The following is a 19,921-nucleotide window of genomic DNA, read 5'->3' on the forward strand; positions in this document are numbered from 1 at the left end:
AAATTACCAAAATTACCAAAATTACCAAAATGACCAAAATGACCAAAATGACCAAAATAGAGCGTCCAATTTGTTACAAATTTCCCGGGAAACGGGAAATTTTCAGCCAATTTCCCGGGAAATCCCGGGAATTCCTGGGAAATTTTAAATTCATTAAAAATTGTTATGATCTTGGTTTTAATTAATATTATTCAACAAAATTGTATAGGACATCAACATTAAGGGTTTAAATAAGTGTGAAGATCATTTAACAGCTTGACTGCATGTAAAAAATCATTCAACTACAAGAAAATGTACTTTGGTATTTTTTAATGGGAAATTTGAAACTTGCATCTGTGAGCAGTTTATTGAACTGAGAAAAAAAAACATGCAGATATATGTTTTTCATAACAAAAACTGGTTTCAGCTCTTGAACAAATGGAAAAGCTTTTTAGTGTTGGTTTTACTCCAAACAACCCAATGTTTTCAAATATTTGAAGCAAGCTTTGAATATATATTTGTACATTTTTTGAGAACATACAATAGAAAGTAATTTTTCAATGTTTTTTTTGTATTATTATGCAACATGATTTAAATTATACGATAAAATAACATCATTCCACAAAAAGTCTTCAATTTTTTATATTTAACCCTCTAACACCTGTAGTTGCACCAGTGCTCCAAAATTCTTTTACTTCAAATTGTAATTTCTTTAGTACTAAGTATTCAACCAATTGAATTAGTTCTTTTTGCACAAATTCGATTTTCATCTCATTTGATCATGATAAACAAAAACGTAAAAAAAATCTCAATTTTAATTTGGAGGTAAGGAGTTTACATTGTTTTGATGAAATAACATCAATCTGTTAAAAGCTTACCTAATTGTAATAATTGAATACTCATTAAGAAAGATCTATTCCCAGTTGCTTCAAAAATGAATATTATCAGAAATAATTCTGATATCATAATTTATGATAATCTGATTAATTACATATAAACCAAACAATACATTTAATTTAACAAAATCATGTTGAGTTTGTTCATTTATTATTTTTTCAGAGCATTTTCAAAAAATAGTTCCAAAAATTTAAGAAAATGTATACTTCCGCTTGAATTTCGGGAATTCCCGGGAAAATTACAAATTTCCCGGGAAACGGGAAATATTTTTTTTCGGGAAATCCCGGGAATTCCCGGGACGGGAAATTGGACGCTCTAGACCAAAACGACCAAAGTAGCAAAATTACCAAAATTACCAAAATTACCAAAATTACCAAAATTACCAAAATTACCAAAATTACCAATATTACCAATATTACCAAAATTACCAAAATTACCAAAATTACCAAAATTACCAAAATTACCAAAATGACCAAAATGACCAAAGTGACCAAAATGACCAAAAAGACAAAAATGACCAAAATGACCACAGTGACCAAAATGATCAAAATTCTAAAATGAACAAAATTACCAAAAATGTAATATGACCCAAATGACGAAAATGATCAAAATAGCAAAATGGCCAAAATTACCAAAATGAATGAAATTAGTAAAATGATTAAGATGACCAAAAAGAACAAAACATACTACTAAGTTCAAATTTACCAAATGACTAGAATGACCGAAATGACTCGAATTACCAAAACGACCAAAATTGGCCAAATTACCAAAATTTCAAAAAATAATAATCTGACTTATTGATTTAATATGATTCAACAATGGTTCTAAAAACTGTTGTTCAACAAGTTTGCCACTTGAAATAATATTATTTTCAATCCTTTTTGTAGTGTCAATAGAAAATTTTATTTAATAAAAAAAATCTACTAAAATTTAACACCACTTAACGTCGTCGACTTAACTGTGAGGGTTGGTTCCAGCGGGTCGTAAACATCGCGGTAAATGAGCTTGAACTTGACCATAATAAATCACGAGGGAGAGTAAGCTAAGTTGGACTCGGTTTTTGAAATTTGGAAACTCAGACTGCTGGAGTTTGGTGCTTGGATTAGTTTTCAAAAGGACTTGAGATGTTAGGTATTGTTGAAATTCCAATGATTTACTTGAATGTAAGTTGAATTAATATTTCTACTGACCTTTACCCGAAGCACGTGACTTCAACCGGCAACAATTTTGCATATCAACATAAACTACATGATGCTAGACGTTCGTTTAATTGAAGGTAATTAACTTACTCACATTAAGATGAACACTTATAATGGCCAGATTTTATCATAAGCTTGAGGTACATAATGTACAATAAAATTCGTGTTTCATGATCTGCTAAAACTGCTGTTGAAGCCAAGGAAAGGAAAGTAAACAAAACTCTGTATGGAAAGAAAAAAACAACAACAACATTAAAAGCCACACTTGGCAAGGGCTGACGAGTAGTAATTAAGCTTTTTTTCTACCCCCCTCTGATGCCACCACTTGGCCATATTTGCGCCACTTGGCACATGACTGTTTTTCTCCACATCGGAAGGCCATTTTATGACACAAACACAAAAAGTTTATCGTCGAAAGGTCTCAATTTAGCAGCCGTTTGCTTGGCTGGTCGTCATATTCGTCATCCCTCGCCGGTTTGTGCTGGGATGATGTCGCGACCAGTAATCAACTGAGCCTGAGCTCTACACTCGTAGTAGGCGACGACGAAGCTTCGAAGGGGGGGGCTTAATTAAAGCAAAGCGCATGCTGAGATTTGCATTCGGGGACGACGCGTTACTTAAACACACCCGCGACTGCTGCTACTGCTGCCTTTATTCATGCGGCAAAGCGGGAGTGTTTAAATTGGCGTGAGATTGACGGATCGGCTGGGAGAGTGAAATGAGAATTTGTCATACCTAGAAATATAATTTAACCAATAAATCAATAATTCTTGACAGAAGAGTTTTGAATAGATAGTTTTCAAATCAAGGAAAAGTTAATTTGCTCCTGTGAAACAAAATTAACTTTGTCATGATTTGACCAGTTAAAAAATAACCATCATAGGAATTTTGGCAAACAAAATTCAGTCATCCAATACTAAATTTAAAATGTCATTTGAAGTTTCGCACTGATAAAAATTAAAACGTTTTTTTATATTTTCTACATTACCAAAATTTCCGTAACACCTGAAAAAATATATGATCAGTTTTTGATTTATTTTACAAAAAAATCTAAGCAAAATATTTTCCAAATATCACTGAATTAAAATTAGTTGTTTTTCTTTCTTTGTATTTTGCTGTTTTCATAAAAAAAAACATCTCTTGAAATTTGTGGTTTTTTTTCTTTGTATTCTGTTTTTTTTTTGAAAAAAAAACATCGCTTGGTATGATTTTTTAAAAACATTTTTAATTGATAATTGCAACTAGCTGTTGGTAAAAAGCGTGGTAAAGTTATTGGTAATACCTATTACCCGAAATACCTTTTTAAAAATTTAGTAATGTTTAGTGCAATATGTTCCTCTTAACTTAAATGAATTTGAAAAAGATTTAAAAATCAAAATCCAATCTTTAGCTCTAGCATTTTTGTGATAGTTATCTAGTCTAATTCAAACTCGATTTGCCAAAGCATCTCTTGATTTTCGAATTAAAAAAAAAATAACCAGATTGGGCCTCGTGGCGCGGTGGTTAGCGGCTTCGGCTGCCGATCCCTAAGATGCTATGGGGCGCGGGTTCGATTCCCGCCTTATCCTCCTGGCCTTCTATCGGATGGGGAAGTAAAACGTCGGTCCATTTGCGTAAAAGAGGTTTTGGGTGACTCACCACACATAACCTTCGGATGCCTAGAAATGAGCAGAAACTTGCAACAGAGCCCACAAAAGACCCGGGGGTCGTTAAAGTGGATTGCTTTGCTTTAACAGAAAAAAATTTTTTTTAGGTAACTTTTTTCTCATTAAAATTTTTGAGACATTTCAGTATAATTACGTGTTAAAACTTTGGCATCCTTAATAAGTGAAATAAAATTGGGTGTTATAACAATCAATTATTAGATATCACCCCAGTACGGTACCACAATTTATCGTGGGGTCGTCCAGCAACCCGTGAGTGTGTGCGTGTGTGGCCTCCTATACGTGCGGGCAAACGTGGAAAACCTGTTGCAATTCATCAACTAGCCCGAGCGCCAGCAAACTCGCCATAGCCGGCCATGACTGCATCTCGTTGCAAACTCGCCAAACCGCTTACTGGGCTATGTAATCTGCTGCCTGCATCAAGTTCATGGGCATCATCACCATCAACAGGTTTAGTTTTTTTATTTGTCGTGGGATGCTGCGATACTTGTAGTAAACATATGTTTAGCTAGGGTGAGTGGCTGGATGTTGGCCTTCGTAAGTGACAATTAATTATACTAAAAACACGAATATTTCCATCTGAAACTGATACCCTGATAGCTCAGCCAAAAGTTTAGGTTTCTTTCATAAAACAAATGAATCATAATGAAGAGGGCAGCTTAGCGCCGGTCATACAAAGACCAACAGGTTGGTTCTATGCTCGCCGAGATTTATGGGAAAATTATTCCTCCCATTCGTAAACAACGCGGTTAGCGTGCCTCGCCCCCTTATTAGCATATCTCAAAGAATGAATCAAAGCCTGGTTCAGCATTTTGACTCAATTTCTCGGCCACTTTCGTCGAGCATAGCATTTTCCACCAAAACACTTTTGCTTTTTTTCCGGTTCGCCTTCCGATACAGACCCTTCATTTTCAAATCTAATCGCTGTTACAAATTAAATTGCACCGTTAGAGATAGGCGCATCGAGAGGGCACGTCTACTTGGATCAAGGCACGGAATTCTTGACGATTTTATCAAGTGACCCTTTGCTTTCCAATTTGATGCAATTTTACAATCATTAAAAATAAAACATAAAACAATAAATTTAGAAAGGACACTAGGAACGCCTTAAAAAATAGGTTTCAAATTTGATGTCAAAATTTTAAGAAGAAAAAAAAATTGCCATTTAAAGGGTTTCGTCTGTGATTCAACTCCGGTAGTATAACTGGACGGCACGCGCGAGCGCGTTCCGATTCGGAAAAGGAAAATTGATTATCTTTATTGCTTTGCCTCTCGGCCCGCGTTGATGATCGTGACGGAGATAGTTTCATTTTCGTTTCAAGCAGCTGGCTGACCGAGGCTGGAGCCACTTGGGATGGGATGAAGTTGTAGTTGTAGTTGTAGGTAGTTGTGTTGAGATTGAGAGTGTTGCGACTAATTTAGAGCAACAGGTTGGCAGTAAGCTCGTGACAGGCACTGTGGGATTTGCTCCAAGAAAAAAGTAGGAGTTTTTCGCTTTTTTAAGGGAGGTTTACCTGTATAGCTTAATTTCTGTTTAGTTTATTTTATTACATTTGTTTACAAAATCATAATTTTGGATTACTGTTAAAAACATTTTTTTCAATTTTTTCATTGTTTTTTCGCCAAGCATTTTTTTATTCCATCTTTAATTATTTTGAAATTAAAAAAAAAGTTTAAAATAATGATTTTTCATTGCATTTTGAATTCAAATTGAATTTCATAACTCAATTATGTATATGTCCGAATCAAACTTTATATAAACACAAAGTTTTGAATTCAAAAAAAGTTCTGCTTGTATTATTTTAATATTGGAAAAAAAGTTCTTGACATAATATTTGTGAGTTAAAAAAAACCCCTGATTGAATTTGTTGTATTTATTGTTCTTATTGTTCAAGATCTGGATTTTTTTTTATTTTAAGAAATAATGTTTCTTTATTATTTTTCAAAATTGAAAGATTCAAATCAATTTATATGGATATTTTTTTGCTGACACGTAAATCAAAAAAGTCTGTAATTTATTTATTACATAACAATTTTGTTGTTGTTTCATTGAGTCATTGAGCTCATATATGACTCCAAAATCGGTCTTAATTTATTTTGAAATTTAAAATTCAATATGGTAGCCAATATGACGGCGATGAAGTATTGTGGTAATGTAACATGCTCAAATTTGACTAAATGGGGTCGCAGAACTTAAACCCAATGTCTTGCATAATGGTACATCGTAGTAAAACTTATGTCTAGATTTTTTATCCCGCCATTTTTTAAATGTATTCAATTTTGTTATGCATTTTATTTAAAAGTAATGACATTCATATTCGCACTTTCCTCAGAAATTTTAATAATTTTTAATAAATTTTGAAAATAATGGCTTATGCTTATTTTATAAATGTTTTGAATTTTATCATGTGATATTTTTGCAAATAATTTGATTATTTTTATGAATGTCTATTTTGTTTCTACTTTAAAAATTATTGCATTTTTGTCCGATATTATGTTTTTCGACCACAGTTTTACACCTCATTTTCAATCTTCGATTGCTTTCTGCTACTTTTATCCAATTATGATGTTGTGGTTGTCTCGAGCAAAATAGACCCATAAAAATCCGCCAACAACAGACTTAAGTGCGCGATAGGAGCCCCTCCCTTCCTTCTTCTCTGTGGAAACGAAATCGAAAGTTACGAACGCAACCGCACTGCTCCAAACGCCATCCAAGCAGAGCGGAAATATTGGGTGAAGTAACGGTTTTGCAACATCGCAGCACAACGGATGGCACGAGCATAGCAGAGAGAGAGGCGAGAAGAGATCGAAGCCACCTGCGAAATTACTGACCAAAGCAGAGAGGATCATCGTAAACAGTAGTAGCCAGTGATTGCTTGCTAAGTAGGCTTTGAAGCACCGGATCAAAACAGAAAGAGAGAACTTAAATAAACAAAACAAAACAGAATGGCTACTTGGAGCCTAACATTTCAAAAGGGCACACAACTATTGTAAACAATAGTGTATCCCTTTCACTCCAATGACAGTGTGACAGTGTGTGAGAGGGATACACTCTTGTTTACAAAAGTTTTGTGCCCTAATGAAATGGAAAGCACGACTTGGTGGGTTCGGCGATCTGTGAAGCATGTGAAAGGGTATGTAAATAAAAAGTTGGAGAAATTCGTGGGTCACGGATCATCAAAACTGTCAAAACATAATTACTGTCTAAATTTTATCTTATCTTAACAATGTATAAGGAACAGTGGGTCATAGGCGCAATCAATGTCAAGAGTCGACTATGACTTTGAAGCGGAACAAGCAGATAACGCTAACGGAGGACCGTTAGCAGACGACTCTAGAAGAAGCTTCTGCCTGATTGACAGCTCACAGTTATCCAATTTTGGAGAACCCACAGCGAGCGTGTTGACGACGCTCCATTAGCACTTGGCGGCTTCCCCGCCCAAGTCTCCACTCAATTTGTCAGTCGAAAAAAAAGTCTATAATTTCACCCGTAATTGTCGGTAAATTTCGGCATTTATAAAGCGATAATCGAGTGCCATCCGAGTTGGCCGCGGATTCGATTTGCCAACGAGTCAAGGCAATTTGGGTACCGAACAGACAAAGGCCTACTGCAATGGAAATGCCGATGGTGAAGAAGAAGTCTGTAGAAACACGATCAATACATTCGGGGTGGGAAGGGTAAATGCCAAATTGTCCGCAATCGGTTGAATGGCGATCGTTAAAAAACACTTAGAACACTTGGTGGTTGGTGTCATCATGGAATACTTTTAGTGGGAGAAGAATAAAATTGAGCGATTTGGAAAATCGTTACCAAATTATGGGTAATGTGATTAAAGTAGTTTTTGAAAATACAGTCGACTCTCTGGCTGTCGATCTTCTCGATATCAATAATTCTCCATCTATCGATGAATTCTTCAGTCCCTTCAATCTGCATACTTCAATTATCTTCATTCCTCGATATTTTCCCTTGCTTGAAGGATCTCTTCCTCGACGGTCCCTTGGATTCTGTTTGCTTTAAAAATCTCTTCCGGTTGTCAATAATTTCACTTTCTCATGGCTTGCATAGACATTTTTCTTGCCGAAACGAAGCTTTGAAGGGTATTTGACATTAGTTTGTTTTTGTTTGATGGACGTTGCCATGATTCTCTCCCATTGCTGGGTATCAAGAAAAAAATATTTTCAATCGAGTCTTCATTTTGCATCGTTCTGTAAACTGATGATTCTCTTCCTCGACGGTCCCTTGGATATTGACAACCAGAGAGTCGACTGAACCTTGAATTTAGAAAATAGTAACAATTATTTAAGAATAACAGCTAATCAATTGATTTGATTTTTTGAAAAATTTGATTTTTTTCTTAAAAAATAACAAGTAATTAATGAATCAATGAAAAAAAATCCCTAAGTTTTTGAAAAATAAAAAATACTTTTTTGTCCATTATTTGATTATTCGGATTATCCAAAGTCCCATAAAAGCCTTCGGATAATCGAACCTTCGGTAATCAAGGCTTCGGATAGTCTAGCATGGACAACATTTAGATGTGGTTAAAGTTTTGGATTTTTTAGCAAAAACTACAAATAATTATGGAACATTTACAAAACATTTCAACTCTAAACTGTGTCGACTCGCAGTGCAGTGACTCACATTTTAAACTTGTAGTTTATGAATGATGAAATATTACCGACTTCAGTGGAAGAGCAATGTTGACAAATTACGTTAATTGCTCAATGTTTAAAAATCTAGTGCAAGATCGATCTTTTGCTGTTGAATAAATGAAAAGTTAAAAGATATTGTGAGAGATTGATGAATATTCAAACCCATTTTGAATTGTTTTTGTGCTCAAGATTAAATGTATATTTTTCTTCGTCAACCTTGCGTTATTCTTTTATCAGCATTCAGAACGCTCAGAACACACAATTTTCGAAATACATCAAACACATCGGCTCAGAACATAGCCAACCACTGGAATTTCCCCATGACTCCGCACACCGTTGATTAGGAAAATGACAGACATGTTGCACTAGGGTGTAATATGGTTGTATGGAAAAAAATAAAGTTGTCCAAATTTAGCGAGCACAGCAATTTTTCAGTTCCTTTTGGGGTCCTAAACAACTCCCCAAAGTTTGGGAACGATTGGTTTAGTCCTCACTTTGCGCAAAGCGATTCAATTTTCCATATAAATTTGTATGGGAAAAACATTTTTTTTGGATTTCGATATTTATAAAATCCACGTTTCACGATGTACTAAAACCGGATTCATATTCAGATGCTCTAGAAGGTGCTCTACAACTTTCCCGAAGAGAGTATGGTGCTAACTTGCTCCTAAAAAAAAGATACAGCGTGTTAAAAACTCGTCTAAAATGTGTTTTTTGCTCGAAAATCACGTTTTAGACGAGTTTTGAGGACGCTGTATCTTCTCTTAGGGACATGCTAGCACCATACTCTCTTCGGGAAAGTTGTAGAGCACCTTCCAGAGCATTTGAATATGAATCCGGTTTTAGTACAGCTTGAAACGTGGATTTTATAAATATCAAAATTAAAAAAATTGGTTTTTCCCATACAAATTTATATGGAAAATTGAATCGCTTTGCGCAAAGTGAGGACTAATCCAATCGTGCCCAAACTTTGGGGAGTTGTTTAGGACCCCAACAGGAACTGAAAAATTGCTGTGCTGGAAAATCGATTTTGATATTACACCCTAATGTTGCACCCATCGGAGCAAAGAATAGGCCCTCCCGTTCCTACACCCAAACAACAACTCTGAAACCCCTTCCTGATCTAACAGCGGGCACTTTCAGGTCACAACACAAGCAAGCCATGCCACCCGTGTCACCGTGTATTACGTCGGTCGCGACAAACTAGACCGGAGACCATCTCAGGTGGCAGGCGGCAGGTTGACGTACGAACGCGAAAGTGTGACTAAACTGCTGTCTGTCATGGCAACGTGCAAAACAATAGATGGCTGATGTTGCGGACATGATGAGGGGTGGTTTGCGATATTGGGGCTGTGACACATTTTTTGTGGTTGTCAACAGGGTAGGGAACCTGAATGAGGGAAGAGTTTCAGGCCGTTTTATTGGTTAATCAATGCAGGACGTTAGACGGATAAAGAATCTTGGAGTAATTAGTTTGTAGAACCCCTTGAGAACCCAGTAGAAAATCCTAGCGTTTTTCTGCTTGTCGGGCCGACTTTCACGAAAGGTGGCTCGATGTTGGGCTAACTGAAAGTATGTCGTTTATTTGAAATAGAAAGTCGATTGACGTATGCGAGCACGTTGACACAGAATGACTCATTTTCGAGTAAAAAAGAGATAACCTAACAACGCTTCCCTCACCAAGGTTCCCAACCAAGAAGGTGAGACAATTTTATGGACTTTAAAAATTTCCAGCACGGCTTGTTGGCCAGCACCACTTTTGCGTTAAATGGCCGCGTAGCTCTTTTTTTTTGTTCGGTTGTTGTTTGCCCAAACCCCAACACGTACCTGTTTGTCAGCGAAAAGGCAAAAAACCTCCAGCAATTTCGGCTACTCCAGCCCAGATTCGCTCCACCGTGTGCTTTGTTTACTTTAGGTGGCGTTTTTTGTTGTTATTAGCCTCGCTCAATTGTCACCTCTGAAGCGAGCTCGTCGACACCACGGTTTATTTTTGTTGTCCGCCAGCTACGGTTAGGCACTATTCTGACAGTTGATGGCTTCGTCAACTGCCGTCGCGTCCATTACTCTTGTGGTAGAAACTTGCGCTGGAATGTACACTTTTTTCGTTTTTTTCCCTCACTTGACCTTATTTGCTAAGCACCCAAAGCTTCGATGAGTTTGGTGCTGCCGAAACCGTATCACTCTGGCGACACATCCTCACTTTATTTAGGTTTCCGTTTAGCACCTTTATCTGGCGCAGCATGCCCTGATATCCACTGAACTCATTCCAAGGGGGTCGTCACTTAGCACGCGCTCCATGATTTCACACAGCACGGCTTGCTTTGATTAGGCACCGTTGAACTGCTCCACCATGGTCTGCTTCGATGCGCTTGAATGTTACCATATGGATACTGGAAACTTGGCCTGCCCTGAACCGTACGGTGAACCCTAACCTTCACCGCCCCAGCTTACGTTCGCCAAACGCCAACCGTTTCACTTTTTACAGCTGCTAACGCTTCTAGCGTATAAACTTCCGGAGTTTCGGCCGTAGAACGGAACTAGAACTTCCAACGCGTAGCGCGACAACGACGGAACAACGACGGGAAAAAGCGCGCAAGCAGGTTTTGGTGACGTTGCCTACTTCGACCCACTCTCACACTCTGTATGAAGCGGTGGAAACGTCGGGAAATGCGAGAGGAAACGCAGAGAAACAAAGAGAGTGAAAGCGAGAGCGCGCGGAAATGGAAAGCTCTCGGTTCTTCCGTTCTAACACCACGTAGGTCACTATATTTTGAATTCAAATTTTTTGTACGGTGCCTCCAAAAATCCCATCGCCTGCTGCGATTTCGCGCTCTTTTTCCCAACTTTTATCAATTTGTAACACTTGTTCACCGCCCCTCGCAACCCAACTCACAATAACAAACCCAAAGAGGTGAAGAAAAAACACAAAAAAAAAAATTAACACGTAGCCCATTTGCGGGTAGATAACAACAAACAAACAACTGCCGTGGCCGCGGTCGCCATGTTCTTCTGCAACAGGGTATTTTCCACACACAGAAGGGTGGTGGTGGGCGGCGGAGACGTCCCAACACTCACACACACCGGTTGACAGCTCGAAATGAAGGCACAGACGGGGCACGATAACTGAACGCGAAAACGAAAAACACGTCCGCACGCTACAACGCCATCGTTGGAACTTACGGCAACGCAATCAGAGGCACCGAGTTCGAGTCTCGGACGTCGCGCGCGGAAAATTTCCGCCACATTCTCGCGAGAGCGCGAAGTTTCTCTCACTCTCGTTGGAAGCACCAAAGCTCTCTCTTTGGCGAGCCGGTCACGCGCTCGTGCTTTACGCGGGAGTAGGTACTTTTGTGTATATAAAGAGAAAATGTTCTACGTGGACACGTAAATGGGACACCGAGGGGTGTGACGATTAAGCACTAGCACCGGTCAATAGTGATGATTACAGACACAGTTAGTACATCAATAGATTTCTCGGGCTTATTTTTTTAATGATGGTTTTTTGATCTAGTAGATTTTGTGAAGTGTTGCAAAACTTTATAATTTAAATTTGTTATTAAATATATATCAGATGTAATTCAGGCTAGTTTTGGAAATTTTGATTTTTATTTAACCCATCAGGCCTGAAAGGATTAATCATTGGTGACAACACCAACAGTTGTCAAACGAACGGGGTCACTTTTTAGTTAGATACCCTTTTAACACGGAGTTCACACACACTTCCAAACGTTTGTTTTAAAAGTGTGCGTGAGCACCGTGTAAAAAGTGACAGTTCGTCACATTTTAGTTTGACTTTGACCAACCAACCGGGTACAAACTAAAAAAGTGTCAAACGAAAAAGTGACCAACCATAGGGGGTTGAGTGTATTTTATTTTTAAAAAAACTCGTGTTGCAATCTGTTTTCACCAGTTGATTGAATTTATTATGATAAAATGCCATAGTGTAACCGGGCAAAAGGATTAAAAATATATTTTGGAAATTTCAAGAGGTATTCAGCATTTTAAACTATCACACTTGTATGCGGGCTTAATTTTGATGTATATTTATATTCATTTTTGGGTGGTGTTTAAGATGATTACAAAGAAAGCTAGAGAATTTTAGTTGAGAAACTTGTGTTGATGTTTATTTATTTGTAAAATATGTTATTTGGAACCTTTAAAGGCACATTGAAGAGACACTTGAGAAGTATTTGCATGTTTCTATCAGTTTCAGTGAAAAAACATAAAAAAAGGTTGCACCAGTTTCTCAAATAAAATATTTCGGTCGGTTAATTAGAAAATAAATTGACTTTATTCAGCTTTCATTGTTGATTTTTTCCAAGCCGTTAACTCATATTTACAGATTGCTTAAATTACTTGAACCTTGATTGTACCCAAAACAAACAACACACACGGTAGTACTAGTTGCTCGCCGTAACTTCCCCAGCCCGCTACTAACCCAAAAATTGCAACCATATGGAAACTTTACTAGGAAAGGCCCACTATATCAATTTATTATTTGTTTTGGTAATGAGTTCATTCACGCTTTCGGCAAGAGCACTACTGTGAGAGTGTGCGCGTACATAAGGAAGCCTTCGACTGTGAGCATATTTTCATTCTCAAACTTTTTATTAAGAAAAAGAGAGTGAATGAGAGAGTGAGCATTGAATGTAAAACCCCACACTTGAATGGCCTCTCTGTTTATTATTTTGATACGATGTTGCTATCAAACGCGTACACGTGACTTGGATATTTCTCACTTTGCTGGTTGCGAGAAGGAGCTTTAAAGGTTGTTTGTTCTCTCTTTTTATTTTAAGATTTGTTGCTTTTGATATTGCTCTCTCCAAAGCTCGTTCACGAGTTGATTGCCAAGCTTTCCAAAAGAGTGTACTGTACATTGGAGGAGAGCTTGTGCTCGAAAAAGGTTGAATGAGCCAATCACCCGTTAAATGAGTTACAATTTCAAACCAGAATTAAAAAGGTTTGAGCTTGCTATAAAACAATATATTCTAAAATGAACTTCAATGCCTGTAAAATAAAAAAATAATTTTGGAAAAATCGTTAAAAAAGCATATGATAACAGATATATTAAAATCATATTTATTTTTAGTAATATTTACTGCAGTCCAGACTCGATTATCCGAAGTTTCGAATATCCGAAGTTCGATTATCCGAAGGATTACCTTCTTCGGATAATCGAATCACGAACAAAAAAAAAAATGTTTTTTTTTCTTTTCCTTGCTAAACATCAAATCCGTGTTCTGGGCAGCAGCGGCAGCGCAAGCAAGTCAGAGAGAGTGAAGAAAAGCCCTGTTTTTCTATAAAATTTAGTTGCAAAATAATAATTAGAACCAGGATTAGATCAATTTTTGATAAATTTTAAACTTTCCGGGAAATATGATGGAAATTTCCCCTTTTCCCGGGAATTTTGTAGCCTCGGAAAATTGGAAGCTCTAGTGTCGATAATCGAAATTCGGATAATCGAGGCTTCGCATAATCGAGTCTGGACTGTATTTTTGTACTCTAGTATTTAAGTATTTTAGTTAATTTATATTTTAGTATCTTAGTATATTAATATGTGAGTATTTTAATTTGTGAGTATTTTAGTTGTTTCTAAGTTTTGTTATTTTTTGTATTGAACAAGAATTTAATGCTGAATGCTGCATAACAGCTCCATAATTTTTTATAGGTTTTTTTTCCTAAAAATATAGATTACAATCTGCCTAATTGTATTAGAAGTTTAAGCCTTTAACTTTCGCGATAAAGCTCCTTTTCGTGATCAATATTCAAAATAATTATAAGGTTAGATAATTAATATTTAAACATATTTCATCACCACGACCAATTATTAGGTTATCTTTTATCAAGCGCAATCCATTTCCATCAATAAGTCGATTGACGGGAATAATTACATCATAATCAGTAATCCGAAACAGATTCGCAACTTTACGCAGATCTTCGAAGAAGATGTTGCCTGATAATCGTTTAACCCGATTAGCTGATATCGAAAAACAATAATAAACCATATCAAACGTTTCTCAACGCAATCGTGAGCCATGCCGTACGCGCTCCACCGACTCGTCATCGCCGAGCAATACCTCTTTATTGGTCATATCAGCGGGAACCCGAACTCCTCTGATAACACAGCTCTGCCTATAAAAGTGCGATCGAAAGCCCGGTCCGAGCTTAGTCTCGCGTGGTTTTTCGTCCCTTGTAATAACGGTTGAATGGTGTGCTGGTGTCCTTGGAGCTGAAGATTAGCTGACTTTGCTGCAGATTGTGAAATTCCTGGAGGATTAAAGTTCGCTACCTCAGGACTTTGCGATGTCCTTTGAGGAGTTCTGCGGAGGTCCCTTCTGGGTAATGATCGCTTCTTCGGTGGAGAAAGTGCCTGCAAGGGATCAGGAAAACCCCGTGTCTTCAATGATTCACTTAGTAGAATTTGGCAACAGAACATCAATGGACTTCCAACAGCCACCCGCCTTATCTTATCAAGTCAGACAGGCCAATATTACTTATACTGCTATTGTGCGGAGAGATATCATGTTTGCAAACCGCGGCTTGGATCTCCGTCACGCGTCACAAGATTGATTTTCGATAAGCGAGTAGTTTAGTTGTGATACAGCTGTTTACAAGAGCTCCCGGGTGTAGACACTACTTGAGGACTGTTTGCCGAGGCGGCCCCCGCGGTGGTGCAACCTTAATGATGAAGCAATTTTCTTCTATTTATGTACTAGGACGGTAAGCTGGAATGGAGCGCCGAAAACCCGGACTTGACGTTCTGCCTCCAACGGGTAGCTCTTCAATGGATACCATGCCTGTTTCTGTTCATCTTCTCGATGTACGAGGCGTACAAGTACTCAAACAGTCGCTTCCGTGACATCCCGTGGAATTGGTTCAATCTGACCAAGATGCTGGTCACGTTTGTGTTGATGTGCATGAGCTGGATCGACCTTGGGATGGTCGTAACCTTCAAAGAAGAGCAGGGTCTCTTCGACGTCCAGATCGTGACTGCCGTACTCAACGCGGTGTCTTATGTAAGTTGTACAGTTATCTAACTTCTCGCGAAACTAAAAGAAGATCGTTTTTTCAGAAAGTAATGCTTGCGCTACTCTTCTCTCAACGACGAAACGGGATTCGAAGTTCGGGAACGATCTTCATCTTCTGGTTCATGCGAATGTTCTTTGGAATCATTCAGCTGCGTACTGAACTGCAGAACAAGGAGCTCCGAGGAGACGTGTCCAGCGATTCCGTCAACTTTTGGGAGTACCAATACATCAGCTACGTCATTCAGTACGCGTTCATCTGCCTGATTTTGGTCATGGAACTCTTTCCAGACCAAGAACCGTCCTACAGTGACTATCCGGACGCGAAGAACCCAAACCCCGAACTCCGATCCAGCTTCTTCGTCCGGCTGTTTTTCGCGTACTTTGACTCGTTCACCTGGAGAGGTTTCCGCAATCCGCTCACCATGGACAGCATGTACGACATCAATCCGCAGGACGCTTCACGCGAGTTGGTACCGCCGTTTGACAAGTACTGGTACGAGAGCGTCGAAAAGGGTCGCCAGAAGCAGATACAAGCGGACAAGAAGGCCGGCAAGACGGGGATGGAGTACAAATCGCACGCCCAAACCAACGGATCCGTGCTTCCGGCGATGGTGAAGGCATACGGAGCACCGTTCTGGTTTGCCGGGTTGTTCCAGCTTGCGATCTCTTTGCTGCAGTTCGCGTCACCTTACCTGATGCAGTAGGTATTCGAGAAGCTCGATTGTACTCCCAAATCATTATTTCATGCTTTCAGGGAGCTGATGAAATGGATCGCAATCGATGGTCCTGGCTGGCAGGGTGTCATGATCACTTTTGGACTCTTCGCGACTTCGCTGCTGATCGCGCTGTTCAACGGTCAGTACTTTTACAACACGTTCCTAACCGGGTTCCGCATTCGTACCGGGTTGATCAGTGGAATATACCGGAAGGCGCTGCGCATCTCCAGTTCCGCTAAGAAAGACACCACCGTGGGAGAGATCGTGAATCTGATGGCCGTCGATGCGCAGCGATTCTTTGAGTTGACGTCCTACCTACACGTACTGTGGTCCGGACCGCTGATTATTGCGCTCTGTATCTACCTGCTGTACGAGATCCTCGGAGTAGCGGTGTTTGCTGGTTTGGGTGTGATGATCGTTATGACTCCAATTACCGGTGTGCTGGCGACGCAGATGCGTGACCTTCAGGTGGAACAGATGAAGATTAAGGATGATCGCGTGAAGAAGATGAACGAAATTTTGGGTGGTATCAAGGTGCTAAAGTTGTACGCGTGGGAGAAGAGCTTCCAGGATACGATCCTGGAGGTACGTGATAAAGAAATCGGGATCCTCAAGAAGATGGCGTACTACGGAGCGGGAGTGTACTTTACCTTTACGATGGCACCGTTCCTGGTGACCCTGATCTCGTTCGCCGTGTACGTAGTGATGGACGAGAACAACCATCTGGATGCGCAAACCGCCTTCGTCTCCCTAGCTCTGTTCAACATTCTACGTTTTCCGCTGGGTTGGTTACCCATGATGGTCACATTTGCGATGCAGGCCTGGGTCTCGGTGAAACGTATCAACAAGTTTATGAACAGTGCAGAGTTGGATCCGAACAACGTGACGCATCATGCTAGCGAAGATGCGCTGTACATCAAGGACGGAACCTTTTCCTGGGGTGAAGATACACCAACTTTGAAGAACATCCACCTATCGTTACGTAAGGGTCAACTCTCCGCGGTGGTTGGCGGTGTCGGCACGGGTAAGAGTTCGCTGATTTCTGCGCTGCTTGGGGAGATGGAGAAGTTGTCCGGATCGGTCAATACGGACGGAACGATCGCGTACGTTCCGCAGCAAGCATGGATTCAGAATGCTACTCTAAGGGAGAACATCCTGTTTGGGAAGGCATTCGATCAGAAGAAGTACGACAAAGTTATTGAGAGCTGTGCGCTGAAGCCTGATCTGGAGATGCTACCGGGTGGGGACAGTACGGAGATCGGTGAAAAGGGTATCAATTTGTCGGGTGGACAGAAGCAGCGCGTTGCTCTGGCAAGAGCAGTCTACGCAGATGCCGATATCTACCTGTTTGATGATCCGTTAAGCGCGGTTGACGCCCACGTTGGAAAGCACATTTTCGAGCAGGTGATTGGACCTGAAGGTATGCTGGTTGGACGATCAAGACTGTTGGTGACCCATGGGATATCCTTCTTGCCGTTCGTCGAGGAGATATTTGTGGTCAAGGACGGAGAGATCTCCGAGAGTGGTTCGTACCAGGAGCTGCTGGATCAGAAGGGTGCGTTCGCAGAATTCCTGACACAACACATTCAGAGCTTGGACGAAGAAGACGAAGAAATTCAACTGCTACAGGAAACACTTACGGACGAATCTTCGCAAAAGATTGTACAGCGTGCCATATCTGTGATCTCAAGCCAATCGGACGAGAAGGCTCCTAGGAAACGAATCAGCAGGCAAGAATCAAGACAAAGCATGCATAAGGAGAAACCATTGAATACGGTCGATCAATCAACGCTCATCGAGAAGGAGGAATCCGCAACGGGAGCCGTTACGCTGGCAGTCTACCTGAAGTACACCAAAGCCATCGGCTTGTCCCTCGGTCTGTGGTCGATCATCTTCAGCCTGATTACGCAAGGAAGCGGAGTGTATTCCAGCATTTGGCTGACGGACTGGTCGGAAGATCCGAAGGCGATTACGGACACCTCGGTGCGTGACATGTACCTGGGGGTGTACGGAGCTCTTGGAGGTATTCAGTCGATCGCGCTGTTCATCAGTTCTGTGGCGCTGGGATTGGGCTGCTTGAAGGCGGCCAAAGAGCTGCACGATAAGCTTTTGGAAAGCTCGATGAAGATGCCGATGTCATTCTTCGACACGACTCCACTTGGCCGAATCATCAATCGATTTTCCAAGGACGTAGACGTGATGGACAACGTGCTTCCAGCTACGATCCGGGCGTGGCTGTACTTCCTGTTCAGCGTGATTGGAGTGTTTGTGGTGATTGGGATTTCTACGCCAATCTTCCTAGCGGTCGTCCCACCGCTCATGCTCATCTACTACTTCATCCAGAAGGTGTACATTGCGACATCGCGTCAGTTGAAGCGGTTGGAGTCAGTAACGCGTAGTCCGATCTATTCGCACTTTGGGGAGAGCATCAGCGGACAGTCGACGATCCGGGCTTACAACGAGCAGATGAGGTTTACGCGGGAGTCCGAGGACAAGGTCGATTACAACCAGATGGTTTCATATCCGACGATTTTGGCGAATCGCTGGCTTGGAATTAGGTTGGAGATTGTGGGAAGTTTGGTTGTGCTGTTTGCTGCTTTGTTTGCGGTGTTGGCGAAGGACACAATTGGACCGGCTACGGTTGGCTTGTCTATTTCGTACGCTTTGCAGATATCCGCCACGTTGAGTTTCATGGTACGGATGACGGCTGAAGTTGAGACGAACATCGTTGCGGTTGAGCGACTCGAGGAGTACACGGTATTGCCGAGGGAAGACGTCTGGCAAAAGGGTAAAGTGGACGAGAAGTGGCCGGTAGATGGCAGGGTAGAGTTCAAGGACTTGCAGATTAGATACCGTGAAGGTTTGGAGCTAGTGATCAGGGGGATCTCGTTGAGTGTGAAGGGTGGGGAGAAGATTGGTATCGTGGGAAGAACCGGTGCTGGCAAGTCAAGCTTGACGTTAGGATTGTTCAGGATTGTCGAAGCTGCCGGGGGTCAAATCGTGATCGATGATATCGACATTTCCAAAATTGGACTGCATCAGTTGCGTGGTCGCCTGACGATCATTCCTCAGGATCCGGTATTGTTCTCGGGAAGTCTTCGGATGAATATCGATCCGTTCAAGAATTATTCCGATGATCTGGTTTGGAAGGCGCTGGAGTTATCACACTTGAAGACGTTCGTGAAGGGACTTCCGGCGGGATTGGAGCACGAGGTAGCGGAGAATGGAGAGAACCTGTCGGTTGGACAACGCCAGCTCGTCTGCTTAGCTCGTGCTGTTTTGAGGAAAACCAAAGTGCTGATTCTGGATGAAGCTACCGCTGCAGTCGATCTGGAAACCGACGATTTAATTCAGGTAATGATCTTAAAAATCTTATAATACCACTAAATTCTAACTGCATCTTCTATCCTCAGAAAACAATTCGTACGGAGTTTGCCGACTGCACGATCCTGACGATCGCTCATCGCTTGAACACGATCATCGACTCGGACCGAGTGCTGGTGTTGGACAAGGGACTGGTTGCAGAGTGTGACTCACCACAGGCTCTGCTAGCGGACAAGAACTCAATATTCTACGGAATGGCGAAGAATGCCGGGATTGTAAGTTAGACTGGGTCCGGAATTATAGTGGTATTAGGTAATAAAACTCAATTCAAAGCTGGAAACAAGTTAAATGACTCTAAAGATATCACCTCGTTATTCAGGGATGACTGTGCAAATGACACTTGATTCCATATTTGGTTATCTATTGGTTTAATGATTTTATTGCAAGTCTCTTATCGATGA

The 19,921-nt window shown here is 40.5% G+C and overlaps 2 protein-coding genes across 2 annotated transcripts in view; one reads left to right on the forward strand and one right to left on the reverse strand.

The window, feature by feature from the left end:
- Positions 1-11,561, reverse strand: part of LOC6033357 — a 46,254-nt gene extending 34,693 nt beyond the window's left edge. The window contains exon 1 of the mRNA XM_038251703.1: positions 10,220-11,561. The gene's annotated coding sequence lies outside the window, so the exon portion shown is untranslated. The remainder of the gene's footprint in view (positions 1-10,219) is intronic.
- Positions 11,562-14,555: 2,994 nt separating this feature from the next.
- LOC6033358 (multidrug resistance-associated protein 1) lies at positions 14,556-19,800 on the forward strand. The gene is made up of 5 exons (XM_001843769.2): positions 14,556-14,731; positions 15,109-15,408; positions 15,465-16,120; positions 16,175-19,490; positions 19,550-19,800. The coding sequence occupies exons 1-5, from the start codon at positions 14,696-14,698 to the stop codon at positions 19,742-19,744; spliced, it is 4,503 nt and encodes a 1,500-aa protein (XP_001843821.2). The 5' UTR covers positions 14,556-14,695; the 3' UTR covers positions 19,745-19,800.
- The last annotated feature ends 121 nt before the right edge of the window (positions 19,801-19,921 follow it).

This window comes from Culex quinquefasciatus, chromosome 2 (assembly GCF_015732765.1).
Source record: "Culex quinquefasciatus strain JHB chromosome 2, VPISU_Cqui_1.0_pri_paternal, whole genome shotgun sequence".
Lineage (NCBI taxonomy): Eukaryota > Metazoa > Arthropoda > Insecta > Diptera > Culicidae > Culex > Culex quinquefasciatus.